This window comes from Natrix helvetica, assembly GCF_964273705.1.
Source record: "Natrix helvetica genome assembly, chromosome: 2".
In the NCBI taxonomy this organism is placed as follows: domain Eukaryota; kingdom Metazoa; phylum Chordata; class Lepidosauria; order Squamata; family Natricidae; genus Natrix; species Natrix helvetica.
The window spans coordinates 50,928,392-50,942,987 of NC_138552.1; the positions used below are offsets into that span (position 1 = coordinate 50,928,392).

At 35.5% G+C, this 14,596-nt stretch overlaps 1 protein-coding gene across 5 annotated transcripts in view; it reads left to right on the top strand.

Annotated features, from left to right (window-relative positions):
• The window catches only part of FER (FER tyrosine kinase), a 144,279-nt gene that overhangs the window by 25,154 nt on the left and 104,529 nt on the right, over window positions 1–14,596 (top strand). For all 5 annotated transcript variants that reach the window (XM_081940239.1, XM_081940240.1, XM_081940236.1 and 2 more), the window contains 4 exons: window positions 5,430–5,567; window positions 7,547–7,666; window positions 11,740–11,862; window positions 12,427–12,616. In XM_081940239.1, coding sequence (XP_081796365.1) covers window positions 5,430–5,567; window positions 7,547–7,666; window positions 11,740–11,862; window positions 12,427–12,616 — 571 coding nt within the window. The remainder of the gene's footprint in view (window positions 1–5,429; window positions 5,568–7,546; window positions 7,667–11,739; window positions 11,863–12,426; window positions 12,617–14,596) is intronic.

The following is a 14,596-nucleotide window of genomic DNA, read 5'->3' on the forward strand; positions in this document are numbered from 1 at the left end:
TAGAATTAGAAACTTTTCCAATACTGAACATTTAAAGCCGTTGTATGAGTGCCCTGTTGTAGAACGCTCCTCATAGTTGATACTCTGTTTTTCTTAACCAGTGAGAGCTGTTTCATTCTTCTGAGCTTTCTATTTATAATTTTATTTTTGGTTTTTCTGTTGCCCTAGCTGCTATTTACTGTATTTTTCGGACTATTAAGATGCACCTAACTTTTGGGGAGGAAAACAAGAAAACAAAATCTGCCTCTGCCTCCAAGCCATTTGCTCCTTGCAGCAAGCAGCAAACAGCCTGGTCAGCTTCAGCACAGCCTGATTTAGCATGAACAGCTGTTTGGCGGTTGTATCTGCCTCCTGGAACACTGCCTATCAGCTGTTCCAGGCTGCGGGAATTGCCACTGACACCGCCCATCACTGCTGCCATCTATCGCTGCCTCTGTGCATCCCGTTTCCAGCCTGTGCCAGGTGGTGGGGATAGGTGGTGGTGGAAATTTCCACCACCTGGAATGGGCCAAAAATGGAGCACGCGGAGGGTGAAAATAGAGCGTGCAAAGGTCGAAAATAGGATGTGTAGAAGCAAAAAAATGGGGCACGTGGAGGCGATGATAGGTGGCAATGGTGATGGGTGGTGATGGGCAGTGGCAATCCCCGCAGCCTGGAACTGCTGATAGGTGGTATTCTGGGAAGCAAATTCAAGTGCCAATCAGCTGCTCGTGCTAAATCAGGCTGTGCTGAAGCTGACCAGGCTGTTTGCTGCAAGGAGGCAAATGCCAAAGGGTGTGGTTTTTGGGTGGGTGGGGCTTCTGCAATGTTTGCTGCACAAACATTTCCACCCACATTTTTGGGGGTAGTGTGTCTTATACACCGAAAAATATGGTATTTTTGTGACAATTTTGTCTACATTTCTTCATTTGTTAAAGTACAAGTGGGCACATCATCTATGGGTCTTGGGGAATAGTTATAGGTGGAATGAGGAATAAAAGTTGAATATCAGCAGGCTAGTAACTGTTGTAGTGGAAGGGAGAAGAGAAACATATTTTTTATCCATGAAACCAAGCCTTGATTTCACAGTTTTAAAGATCTTGGTATTTTTTTTGTCTCTTGTGCCAGATTAGTCCAAAATAAGACTCATTGTGAGATAATGCACAATTTGATCATGGATGAGATATCTGACTTAACAGAGATCTGACAGTGAGAGCCATATAAACCAGAATAGAACCAATTCCTTGTGTCTGGATACTTTTTAGCAGAAAGCCAGGAGAAGCAAAATGGAGGTGGTATGGCTGTGAAGAATAGCATCTCCCTCACCAGACCATCTGAGAAAACTGTTTCATGTTGCCTGTATATATGTGAGAAATCTTTGGACTGGGAGTAGACTGAAGGTTCTGTTAGCATTCTACTTTAGCTTGCTGCTTAGCAGAATCTCTTACTGAGCTGACAAGATTGCTGTTATTGATAATACTAGAGACTTCTACCTTAAGGTTGTTGAGTGCTGTCAATATACTGATGAAAACTACCTATGCATGCTAGTTGGTATCAACTGTGATTGAAGCAACCTATACATTAATATATTTCTATGTGGTGCCTGTAGGAAACTGTACTGAATTTCTGCCTGTGGTCATTAGTTGGCTGGATAAGAAATAACAAATTGAAACTGAACATACAATATGAGGTGCTTATTGTGAAGGGCCATAATTTTAGAACAGTGTAGTTGTCAGTCCTGTATGGGATTACACAATCCAAGAAGTAGCAAGAACATAAGTTTTTCTCCCCCTAGATCCACAATTTCTCTAGTTAGCCAGGTTGAAGAAATATGAGCTGCCTTTTACCAGCTTTGGTTGATCACCAAATATGTCTATTTCTGGAAAATAATAACCATAAAGCTTTGCTACACTTGCTGGTAACCAACAGGCTTGACCATAGTTATATATTTTACATGCAACTGTTTTTGTTTTTTGATTGGAAACTGGTTTGTATAAAATACAGTAGTTAGATTGCACCGTGGAAGAATACTCCAAATGATACCTTTAGTTAAAATACTGCAGTGGCTGCCAATCTAATTGCAAGCAAAATATAAATTATTAGTGCAGATTAGTGCAGATTATTAGTGCACTTCATGGCTTTGGTCCTGGCTATTGTACTCGAAAGAATCTCTCATTCTGAGTAATGTTCACAATTACTGATATTATCCGTGGGTATTTTGTTGATAGTTGATGTAGGCCCATTGGATATCCACTCTGTTTCTGCCCCAGATCTTTGGAACACACTACTAGCCAAATTGAGAGGCCTGGCGTCTTTATTAATTTTTAAAAAAAAGCTTTAAAACACATACTGTACAAACTGCTGATTATAACTGTTAAATTTAATTATATTAATTTGCTTTATTTTGTGTTAGTCAAAAATTCAAAGGTTCTTATATTTTCATTGTAATTTCTTTTATTCTATTTATTTATTTACTAGATAGACTTTGATACAACCAGTAGTATAATAAACAAACAAACCTACAAATAGATTATGGGAGTCTTTTTAAAGTAATGATAATTATCTTCTGAACTCTTGTTCGCTATTCATATTACATGATAGTCTTTTCAGTATAATTGTTTCTGTCAGTATCTGAAATCAGATTGTTCCCTAAAATACTAATGAGTATTTTGAAATCATCACAGCTATGTTTCAAAATATTTGTTTTTAATGGAAACCATAATTGCAATTCCCAAATCAGGAGACATATTCTTTTGTGACTGAAGTTCCTTTATTTTTTCAATAAAAAGCATAGCATTATTGTTTAGTGTCCTTATCTGTTCAGTATTGTGAATTGTTTAGTGATTATTTTGTAACTGTAGAAGTTATGTTTGTTCACTGGACTTGTTTACATGAAATAAAAGGATAGTTAGTCTATCTTTGCTCCATCTTTTCCATTATATATTATGAACATTTCTATTATATATTATGAAAGATTTTAAAATATTGGGTTCTTTAGAAACCATAAAGAGATATCATTTTTAGAGTACTGGCTATTTTTTATGTTAGAGACCGTGTTTGTGGCTGGATTTATTAATATTTCTCTTAAAATGCCTTGAAAAATGTCATGCTACATGAACATAATGACATATAATATATTTATTATAATTGTATTTTTCACATTTTTTTCAATGTCATTGTGCTGCAACTGCAGTAAATCTCTTAATTAGAATAGATTACATTGAGTAGATTATTACCAGTTTATGTGAGATAAAAAGTTCATGTAGTTTCTCCTTCAGTATAACAAAACAACAGTCAGATGAGGAAAACTAAGGCAGATATTGTACATTCATCCAGTACTTAATCGATGGTCTGAAAAACAAGGGAGAAAAAATAGAGCAGTTTTAGCTGTACACTTGAGCTGATTATTTCCAGTTCGAATAGAGGAAGAGAAGCTGTTTGTCAGTAATGTGATGAAGAAAATTATAAATAGGCATATTAAACTAGCTAAAATACTGTGACATAACTGTTCCTTTGCCCAAGGTATCTAAAGGGTTAATTAGTATTTGTGACTTATTTAAAACAAGTGAACATGACAAGTTTCCATTAAAAGAGAAAAAAGACTTAAAAATACATTATAATCTTGATTTAAAATGGGCTTGTGAGAAATTAGTACTTTTCTAATGCATACATTTCAGAGCATTTAGCATATATTTCTCTAATAGTTTGGCCAATATTTACTATATTAATATCCTTTGGCATTCACTGGACAAATAGCACCATATAAATTACATTGTACAACAATGATTTTTGTAATCCCAAAAATATTTCCAAATTCAATGAGCATTGAAAGTATACCTTACTGTTGCTAATTCACACAGTATTTTCGTCATTCTGTGGAGAGAAAAAGGAAAAACATTTTTTGTTGTTAATTTGGTGTTCTAGAAATTTCATTCCAGTTTCTAAAACACAGATATTTGTGTACTGAGAAAGGATACACAGTATGATTACCCCCAAAATTTTAAAAGTAACAGATTAATTACCTTGAGGGTGGGGTAAATAAATAGTAATATGGATGGTGTGTTGCAGACAGAAAAAGTGTGGTATTAAGGCGTAGCGGATTACAAAAGTAGAATGGAGAACATTTAATGAGCATTCAGCATAGGGAGAAAAAAAATTGTAAAATCAGTTATCCAGTTATCCACTTAAAATAGTTGGGACAACTATCAAATCAATCAGTCCCATTTTCTAGGAAGAAAATGTTGACTTTTTCCCTCATCATTATCTCTCCGGGAAAACTATTCATTTTCCAGTGCATCTTTATCTTTTTCCTAATAAATGGGCATACCTTATATCAAAGCAGTGTTCAATTATCCACCGGTTTTATTTTTTTAAGACCCATTGATAACCTTGGAAGTAAAGATCATGTGCAGATGGCACTCTTGCATTGCAGATGTGAGCTTTTCATTTAAAATTATAGTAGTGGTATTTTAATTGAGAGTCATATACGTATTGGTGCCTTGCCGTGCATTAAAGACAATGTCCAAATGTAGGGAATAGATTCCTTAGCAGAAGTACTGATTTTGAAAGATTCTGATGGAGCACAAGAACAGAACTTAGTCTATAAGACAAATAATTAACTTTCAAAGTAAAATAAGTTCAATAAAAATATTGTGCAGATCTCTAGTATTTTTCTTCCTAAGTTTCTAAAACAAGAAGAACACTGCCTGGGAGTAAAGCCTATTAATTTATTTGACCTTACATGTGATCAAGCACCATAATGTCAAAGAATACTAGACACTAGTGGGCAGATAAGCTCAACACTCAATTCTGAATAGTTGAAGCAGGAGTTTCATGAGGAATGAACTGCATGTACTACCAAATATTCTGATCATTTAAAGGGTTCTCTAATGTAGGCTTAATTGGCAGAAGCCTAGATTTGAGAACCCTTCAAATGAACAGGACACTTTTTGAGATATCTCATTTGAAATAAAATCCACACAACCTTGAGTAAGTAGAAAGAAAGCCATCAAGGGCGAAGGGTGATCACAGAACAGAAAATTAAACCCTATGAAAAGAAGTTGAAAAACTGAAAATATTCAGTTTGAAGAATAGATAACTCTTCGAATATTTGAAAGGAGGTTACACAGAAGGCAGCCAAGACTGATCTCGATCATCCCAGAAGGCAGGATATAAACCAATAAATGTGAATTATAGTAAGGCAGTTTCTACTGAACATTAAAAAAAAGCTGTTAAAAGTAAAAACAGATTGGTACTATACTATAGTAAAGAAATTAATTTTAAAAATAGTTGGACAATTATCTATTCTATGTACATTAATTTATTTTCCTGTGCAGAACTGGGAACTGAATTGCATTGCTTTAAATCACCTTGATTCTACGTTTATACATTTATACTTTATATATTATTTAAAATATATTTTTAATATATGTTCATGGTATTTTTTTCAGGAAAGGAATCTTAGAAGAATACAGTCAGATCACCAGCCTTGTGACAGAAGAACTAGTGAACGTTCATAAAGAGATCCAGATATCTGTTGAACAATTAGACCCTGGTTCAGAGTACAGTAGTTTCATAGAAATTCACAGGTAAAATATTGGTGGTAGTATTTTACTGCGCAAAAATATGTTCTTAACAATGCAGTACAATGTGCTTATAGAAATAAGTCCATGTAATAGCAAAAGTGATCTGTGTGATTTAAATTGCCCAACTATTACAAATTTCTCTTCCACATAAAACTGTTTCACATAAATTATTTAAGGCACACAATGACATCAGATGTAGTAATCTGGGTAAATAATTAAATCTCTGCATTCCTATTCCTGTAATCTTCAAAGAGGTTCCTCTGTTGATAACATTTTTTCTAGTATTTCTTCAGATATTTTGCTATATGGACTGAGGTTTTTATTGCTGTTGATGTAAGAATTACAGGTTAGAAAGTTTGTGTGTTACAATTATTGATGCATAGGTTTTAAAAGAACACGCAGGACTGTTAAACTGCATGATTATTACTTGAGGCATTTATTAATTTTAGCAATTAAATAAAATTAATTTTTAACTTGTTTGCTATTTTAAGGGAATATTTATTTTAAATATAAAATATATGCTCAAAAATTTATAGCTACTACATTTTTATTGATTTACAGAATTTACTTTTGAGTTTGCAATTATAAATGTAGTATATATGTAAAGAAAATCAGTTTTAATTTAGAATGGCAGAACATCTCTAGAAAGCTCTGTTTATAGTAATTTTAAAAATAGTCTGGTTCTTTAATAGTTCCTTACTTCTGCCACTGCAGTTCTTTGCTAGAAATCTATTGCAGCAAATAGAATTCCACAGAAGAGGTAACAGAATTCTAATATACTGAATCTTAATTCTAATATACTGAATATTAGAGTATTTTCTGTAATAATAATAATAATAATAATATATTTATTTCTTAGCCGCACCCTCTCCCGAAGGACTCGGGGCGGCGTACAACAAAACATACGAAATAAATATGTAAACAAAACAAACATATAGTAAAGACATACACTGTAACATACACAAGGAGGAGGACGATTGATAAAAACAATTAAAATACAGTATATAAAACCCCTAGAAATTAAATATAATTAAAATACCCAGTTAAAAACCCGTCAGGAGCGATATGGTTAGATCAAAGTTGAGCCAGGCCAGCTGCTTGAAATAGGTGGGTCTTAAGCTTAATACGGAAGGAGCGGAGGTCAGGTATTCCTAATATCCGGAGGGAGGTCATTCCACAGGGCTGGGCCCGCCACAGAGAAGGCTCTACTCCTAGGCGCCGCCCCACGACATTGTCTAGCGGACGGCACCTGGAGGAGCCCCTCTCTGTGCGAGCGAATTGGTCGCAGGGATGTATGGGGCAGAATACGATCCCGCAAGTAACTAGGTCCTAAGCCATGGAGCGCTTTAAAGATAGTTATCAAGACCTTGAAACGCACCCGATAGACCACAGGAAGCCAGTGCAGCTCGCGCAGGAACGGTGTCACATGGGAGTACCTAGTACTCCCCATAATTACCCCCGCGGCTGTAGTTGACTTCGTTTCCTTTCAAAAATCTAAATGTAATTTACTGTAGCAGACTGAAGTGGAGGAACCTGTGCTTTTGATTGTATATCCAGAACTTTCATACTTAGAGATAAATTTCTTAACTGCCCACCTCCATCAGAGAATGAATGAATGAATGAATGAATGAATGAATGAATGAATGAATGAATGAAAAACCATTACAACATGGCATAGTGATGCCAGAAAGTATGATATAACTATAAAGTGGTATTTGTTATTCAGCTAACCTTAAATTATTATAACTTCCAGGGTCATTGCATCTTAACTTATAATTAATCTATCCAGTACAATCGGTGATGGAAGCTTGTTACTGCAGCCACAATTCTGAATAATTTCTTTTTTTTCCTTTCTCCTGAAGAAGGGAAGTCCTAGGAGCTCATCAGTTCTTTGAATAGGTTCTTAAAAATTGCTGTCAAGTGGTTTGAAAAAAGAAATGCTAATACTTGTATTATTATTATTGTTTTTTTTTTTACTAAAGGACATCAGATATTGAACAACAAGAAATAGAATTTGATACATCATTATTAGAAGAAAATGAAAATCTTCAAGCTAATGAGATTATGTGGAATAATTTGACAGCTGAAGGTTTAAATACTATGTAAGTAATTTAGTATCTTTTTTCCTTTTCAATTTTGGCTATGTAAGATATAAAAAGTGTGCTGAATCAGGTAAGAACTATGTAGTATAATTTTTTTTATAAGAAAGTTATAGCCATTCTGTCTTTCTCTCTCCCTCCCAGTTTTCTTAATGATCAGGTTGTATACAAAATAAAATGTAAGTCAAATTGGTTATGCTATCAAAAATTGTTTTGCTTTCTTAATTTAAGTTTTGAGAAATGTGGGTCTATATTTGTTTTGCCAAGAATTACATAAAAGAGTTGTGTACGATTGTGGTTGAATGATTGCTACTTTAGAGAAAATTAGAGAATAATGACAGTGAAATCTCACTATAACAAGCCACTTAGGAAGAGGGAGTTCTGTTACTCTTCATCCATTTAATATTAAAGTATATCATCAGGACTATGTAGGGCATTTCATAATGATGTCATTATGCAAATGACAAATTGTGTAATTTGCATCAATTTATTTCAGATACAGTGGGCATCTGTTATTCAGAAGAAAGATTGTAATGAAATTTGGTTGATTACACTTTTAAATGAGATTCTATTAAATCAAGGTTAAACGGCATCTGGGAAGAGAACTCTGTGGTACCGCAATCCACACATCAAGAAGAGCATGTGCCCATAGAACTGACAAAAATGCATCTAAAACTGGACCGGCTTTGTATCAAAACAGTGTCTTCGTGAAATCAATCTTACATTTTTGTAGCTCTTTCTCCTGTCTGAATTATGTAATGTCCTGAATAGCATTCTTGTTTTACAGGAAGGCCCAGATTGCCTGTCTTGTTTTGACAATAGACTAGCTGTTCCATATGTAAAAACTAACTCATAGTGAGAAGCAGTTGGATGTTAGAGGATATGTTGGAAGGAAAGTTAAATTAGAAGGTGTTGAATGGGATATGGGATGTTGGGAAGGGAAAAGTTAAGGGTAGTAACAGCGGAAATAAGATGAGACGTATTGGACTATGCCTAGTTGGGGAGGCAAGCCAGACAGGAGTTGACTCTGGATAAAGGCAGAAGCTTTGAAGAGTAAGCAAAGTTGCTGCTGGTTTATGTTTTGCAGAGACAGCTGCAGAAGAAAGAGAGAACAGAGTGATAACTGCCATTGTTGATCAGGCACTCACAGGAGAGGCACGGAGCTGACCCATTCAGAAAAATACTTAAAATTTGTGGCTGGAACAATATCCTGGCAAAATCAGTGAGAATGTTAAGAGACCAGAACAAAGAGTAGAGAATTGTTTGCAAGGTTTGGAGCAAAATCCAGAAGAGTAGAAGACTGGAAGCTGTTTTGGCAACAGGTTCCTAAATACTTGTTTGGCTGGAGGAAAGATAAAAGAGAGAGAACTGAATGAAATAAACAGCCAAGGCTTTGTTTGAAAGCATAGCTTGTGGACTGGTGATGGGGTATAATATTAGACTCATTGGGTGATATGCTGCAAGGATCCCCTTTGAATGAGAGAATTGAAGAGGAGCCCTTGCTTTACTTAATAAACAGGTAGGCTCTAGATAATTTATTTATAATAGGTAGTTGAATATGGAGAAAAGGACAAGTGGAGATGTTTATGTCTGATTTTGAATATAATATTGAAGAGGAGTCTAAATGTAACTTTAAATGATAAACTAAGTTTATCATTTTGCCTTGTTAATCTCCATTACGTTGAGGTGGTCCAAGTGCTAGATGAGATTGTTCTAAGTCGCCCAATTTCAGTTGTCAAATCATTCTGTTATCCAGTTATTGTAGGAGCTTCAGGAGTGAAAGAAACTGAAAAGCCAGAACCAATGTTGATATAAAATAAAAAATGACTGAGATCCAAATGGCCATATTTGTGACTTCATAGTGACAATAAAAGCAGTAAAACATCTGTTCTATGATTTTGTCAATGGAATCAACAGCCATGTTCAGCATAATCACTGGGGTTATGGCAAGGAGACTTATCCATTTTTATTTTAGCACCAGTTAGACTACAAATCCTTGGTAATTGAAACTGTTGCATTACTGTTGGATTACTACAGTGCAAACCATACAAGGTTGCGTTTGGTAATGACTCAAAACTTGCAGCTGGTTCAGTGTAGCAAATGACTGGAAACAGAACATACTACTGTAGATTTTCATGTAGTTTGGTTCTTGGATCTGTTACCAGCCAGTTTTGGTGGCCATTCAAAATTCAAAGTGCTATTAACTATAAAGATCTGGCATGTTGTTAGGACACATATGAGTCAGCCTTATTAAACACAATTTTGTCTTTTAGTCTATACATCTAGAGTGCTTACCTGAAATATTCCACTGCAACAAGTTAAGAGATGTGAACCAGAAATTTATGTGGTAGTCCACCCAAAGGTTTGCTTTGACCCTTCTCTTGTGATGTTTTGGAAATCACCAAGGCTGTAAAAACAGTTCAATAGGCCCAGAATGAGGAATGATAAGAAACTATCTAGTTTGGAGCTATGATTGTTTTAATGTAGATGAGGGTGGTAGGATTTGGGTTAAATTTTGAATGATAGACCACCTAATAATTAATACTAATAATTCTATGTCATTAAATATATCTTTGTATGTAGGAATGTATCTATAGACAAATAATCATTGTTATAACATGATAGTACCTTACATTTCTCCAATGCATTCATTTATGTAAGAAAGTTTCTCATTTCTGTACAGGGTTGACCATACACCCCCCTCCCAAAAAAAAAGATGTACAAGGAAGTTGATGAAGTTCATCAACTTTCTTGTCATTGCTGTGAAATACTGAAAAGAAAAATTAATAATTTCCTGTTTGTAAATGAAATTAACTTCTGCTCACAACTTTCAATACATGACTTAATTCATAAAAGGTCTTGCCACTGTGATCATAATTTATTGTAATAAAAAGCAAGACTTCCAGACATCTAATCACCATTGGAACTTGTCTTTTCTCTGTTCGATTGTATGAGGAACAAGATACTTGCACTATACCTAGTTGCTTTGAAATAAGATTTGTGTAGCATAAAATAGAAAAAGAAAGAGTGTTTGTTCTCTGGAAAAGTTCTGTTACATGAATTGTTAGTTACAATCCCTTTATTGATGAATAGTGAAAGCAAAGAAAATTGAAAGGTAAATTAATAAATCTAGCAAATTAATCTGCTCTGTTTAATTTGACATTGTTCTGTGCTACTGTATTATTCAGATTCTTGAGATAATAGATGATAAGTTTTGTCCTACCATTGGATAGTTTGGGGAAAATTAATGTGTCTCAGTGCAGTTAGCTGACTTAGTGAATCTTCCAACTCTTCATTTCTGTGGAACATTGTAAGTGATCTTTTTTTAAATGAAGGGTTATTATTCTTGGCATTCTTGGCGGTCAGTTCAGAATTCAGATGTTCTCAGTTGGGTATAAACATCTTAAAAGGGCAATGCATTTTTAAAAAACTGGCCATTAAGAATTAATGAATTTATATTATCGTAGTACAGTTATGGTTTTAATATAACAAGTTTCTAAACTGTTAATTGTCCTTGTGGCAAATTAATTTTGCTACATTTAAATGAACACAATTAGTTCATAATAAGAAAAGTCCCAGCACCATATAAATAAATGCAATGAGCTAAAGAAGATTGTTTTTATATGTAGTAAAAATGTATTTGTGGAGCTTTATTGCATTATGTTATTTCAAACCTTATTACAAGCAGAATAATCTCAAAATGAAAACCATTAAATTCTACTTTGTTTGCAATATGTTTAGCATACTATTGTTCCTGTTATTGTGCCTCATTTTTATGAAAGTACTTGACTTTTTTTAAAAAAAAATAGCGTACAGTATAAATGTTGGTGGACTTTGACAGCTTGAAAAGATTCCACAAAAAGTATAAATTCTTTTTAGCTTTCATTTTATTTATGAGATTTATAGATTTCTTTAATATAACCACTCTAAACAGTTTATAAATATAATAAAATTAATAATAGTAAATAATAAAAAGAAAAACTAAACGTGATGATTATTTGAAAAAAAATTCTCTATTGAGAAATACAAAGAAGGTTCTGCTAAATAGTCACATATTATATTTGTTTAAATCATAGGTTGAAAACTGTAGTAGAAGAACTGATTCAGACACAGCAGACACTTCTAAATAAGGAGGAATTAGTTCTGGAATTAGAAAAGAAGATAGAAGAGTCTTCTAAGATCTATGAAAAAAAATCTGAGTGAGTAAATGGCAGATATGGAAGTATATGATATATAAAATTAATTTTCCAAATTATTCATATAATATTCTTGAATGAAAATAAAATCCAGACGATGTACAGTAACTCATTTGCTAAGATCATGCTTCATTGCACCGTTTGTAAGTCTAGAATTATTGGCTATGTTTAATAACTGATTTTATAAGCTAATGTAAAACTCTTTTCAAAAAACCTTACAGTACTTCTAGCATTGTTTTTCTTTAATTCTTTTATTGTTTATTTATTGAATCTAATGGCATAATTTATTTCCCATTCCTATGTATTTCTTTAATTGAGTTATATGGAATTTGGGAAATTTGCATGGATTTCTTCTTTAGATAGTTATTTATTAATGTTTTCCTCTACATTAATTTTTTAATGCAGCCTATTCTGTTCTTCCTTAGATTAGGCTTTTTTGAGGGGAAAAACAAGTTGACAATTAATAACCAACTCCCAACACCATCTATATTGTTTGTTATGATCTTGAGAAATGAAATACATGCTTCCATTTTGCTTTTAATATAATGTTGATGCCGTTCTTTTCAGCATTGTGCTTCTGCTAAGCCAGAAGCAAGCCCTTGAAGAATTAAAGCAAACTGTTCAGCAGCTAAAATGCACTGAAGTCAAATTTGTAGCCCAGAAGGAACTTCTTCAACAAAAAGTGCAAGAAAATGATGGGAAAGAGCCCCCACCTGTGGTAAATTATGAGGAGGATGCCAGATCAGTCTCTTCCATGGTAAAATTTACATTTATTTAGTAAGTTAGGATACTGTGGCTAATGTTGCTTTAAAAAGAATTGTAATTAAAAGCAAATGATATACAGGTAGTTGTCGCTTAAGGACAGTAATTGAATTGGAATTAATACAATTGGGTGGGGGAAGGTGTGCTTTGGTACAAATGTGGCAATGCTGGGCCTGGAGGGCTTGGTGTAATGTGGGTAGCAAGCAGGGTCCACACCCATCCTGCCACTCAAGGGCCTCTCTTCCTCCTCAGTAGAAAAACCAATGGGAACAACTTACCTGAGCAACTTGTAATCTTCTGCTGGCTTCCCCACTGACTGTTCATGGGAAAGTGGCAGGAAAGATTGCAAATGGTACGTATGTGCCTGCAGGATGCTGCAGGCACTGTAACTGAGAGCTGGTGGCCAAATGCCCAAATCACAATCACATAACCACAAGGACATTGCAAAGGCTGCAGTTTTGAGAATTGTCTTAAGTCCCCTTCATTGAGTGCCATCATAACTGAACAAATGGTTGGTAAGCAAGGACTACCTATACATTGTAAGGCCGGAATGGCTAACCTATGGCACCTGTGGCGTGCTGAGCCATTTGTCAGGGCATGCGAGGTGTTGCCTGTCAGCTGGCTAGTGCACATGTGCACACTGGCCAGCTGAGTTCAGCCTTTTTTAAAGCCATTCTCCGCTCTCCCCAGGCTCCAGATGCTTTATAGGAGCCTGGGAAGGACAAAAACAGCCTCCCCCGCCTCCCCTGGAGGCCCCTCCGGAGGCTTCAGGAGCTTCCCTGAAGCCTCTGGAGCGCAAAAACCCAGCCCTATGGGCAAACTGGAAGTTTGGGAACAGACTTCCAGTTTGTTCTTAGGACTGGTTTAAGCCATCCGGAGCCTTCAGGGGCCTTCCGGAGGCTTCCCTGAAGGCTCCAGAGGACGAAAAACCACTCAACGGACAAATCAGAAGTCACTTCCGGTTTGCTCGTAGGGCTGCTTTTAATCCTCTGGAGCCTTCAGGGAAGCCTCCTGAAAGTCCCTGAAGGCTCTGGAGAACTAAACTTCCTGCACTTCCAGTTTGCCCGTAGGGCCGGTTTTTTGCGCTCCGGAGGCTTCAAGGAAGCTCCTGAAGCCCCCGGGGGAGGCGGGGGAGGCTGTTTTCATCCTCCCCAGGCTCCTATAAAGCCTCTGGAGCCTGGGGAGGGTGAAAAAAGTGTGCCAACAATGGGGGGTTGCACCTGTCATGCACGCACGACCCCCCTGCGCTCCCCCCGCTTATGGCAGGCGAGCCAAAAAAGGATCGCCATTGCTGTTTTAAGGTATTCATATTTGCTGACAGTTAATTGTAACAATATTTAACACAAAACAATGTTTATTGAGAATCTTGACACTATTTAAAATGGATTCAAATGTATGGGTAAGACTTGTTTAAGATTAATAAACTGATCCCAGCTAAATTATAATTTCTATGTTGAAAGTAGACATTGATTTGATGCTATCAAAGTGATGTTGACTATTAGCAACTACATTGATGGACCTAGCCTAACCCTACACATCAGTCAATGGTGTACCTATCACTGCTGTGATCAAGTGCATCCAACTTGTTGCTGGTGGTTGTCTTTTCTCATAACTTTTCCAGCATTACTGACTTTTCCAAGCAGTGGGTCTTCTCATAAAATATCCACAATATGATAAATTGAGCCTGAATTGGAAATTATTTGATTGTTTATGCCTTAAGTGGAAATTATTTCTTTTCATGGCTGCACATGATGTTCTCAAGAGCTCCTTCCCACAACAAAATGAAAACACCAATGTTCTTTCTATTCGGGGAAAAAAATACATAGTACTTATTTGTTATATCCGGACAGTTATGCATTTTGTCTCTACAGCAGGCAAAACATTTGAAAGAGATTAATTTAATGACAGTAATCATTCATAAATTTGCCTCATGTTATTTATTTTTATGCGTTTGATTTAGTTTTGACTCCTGGTG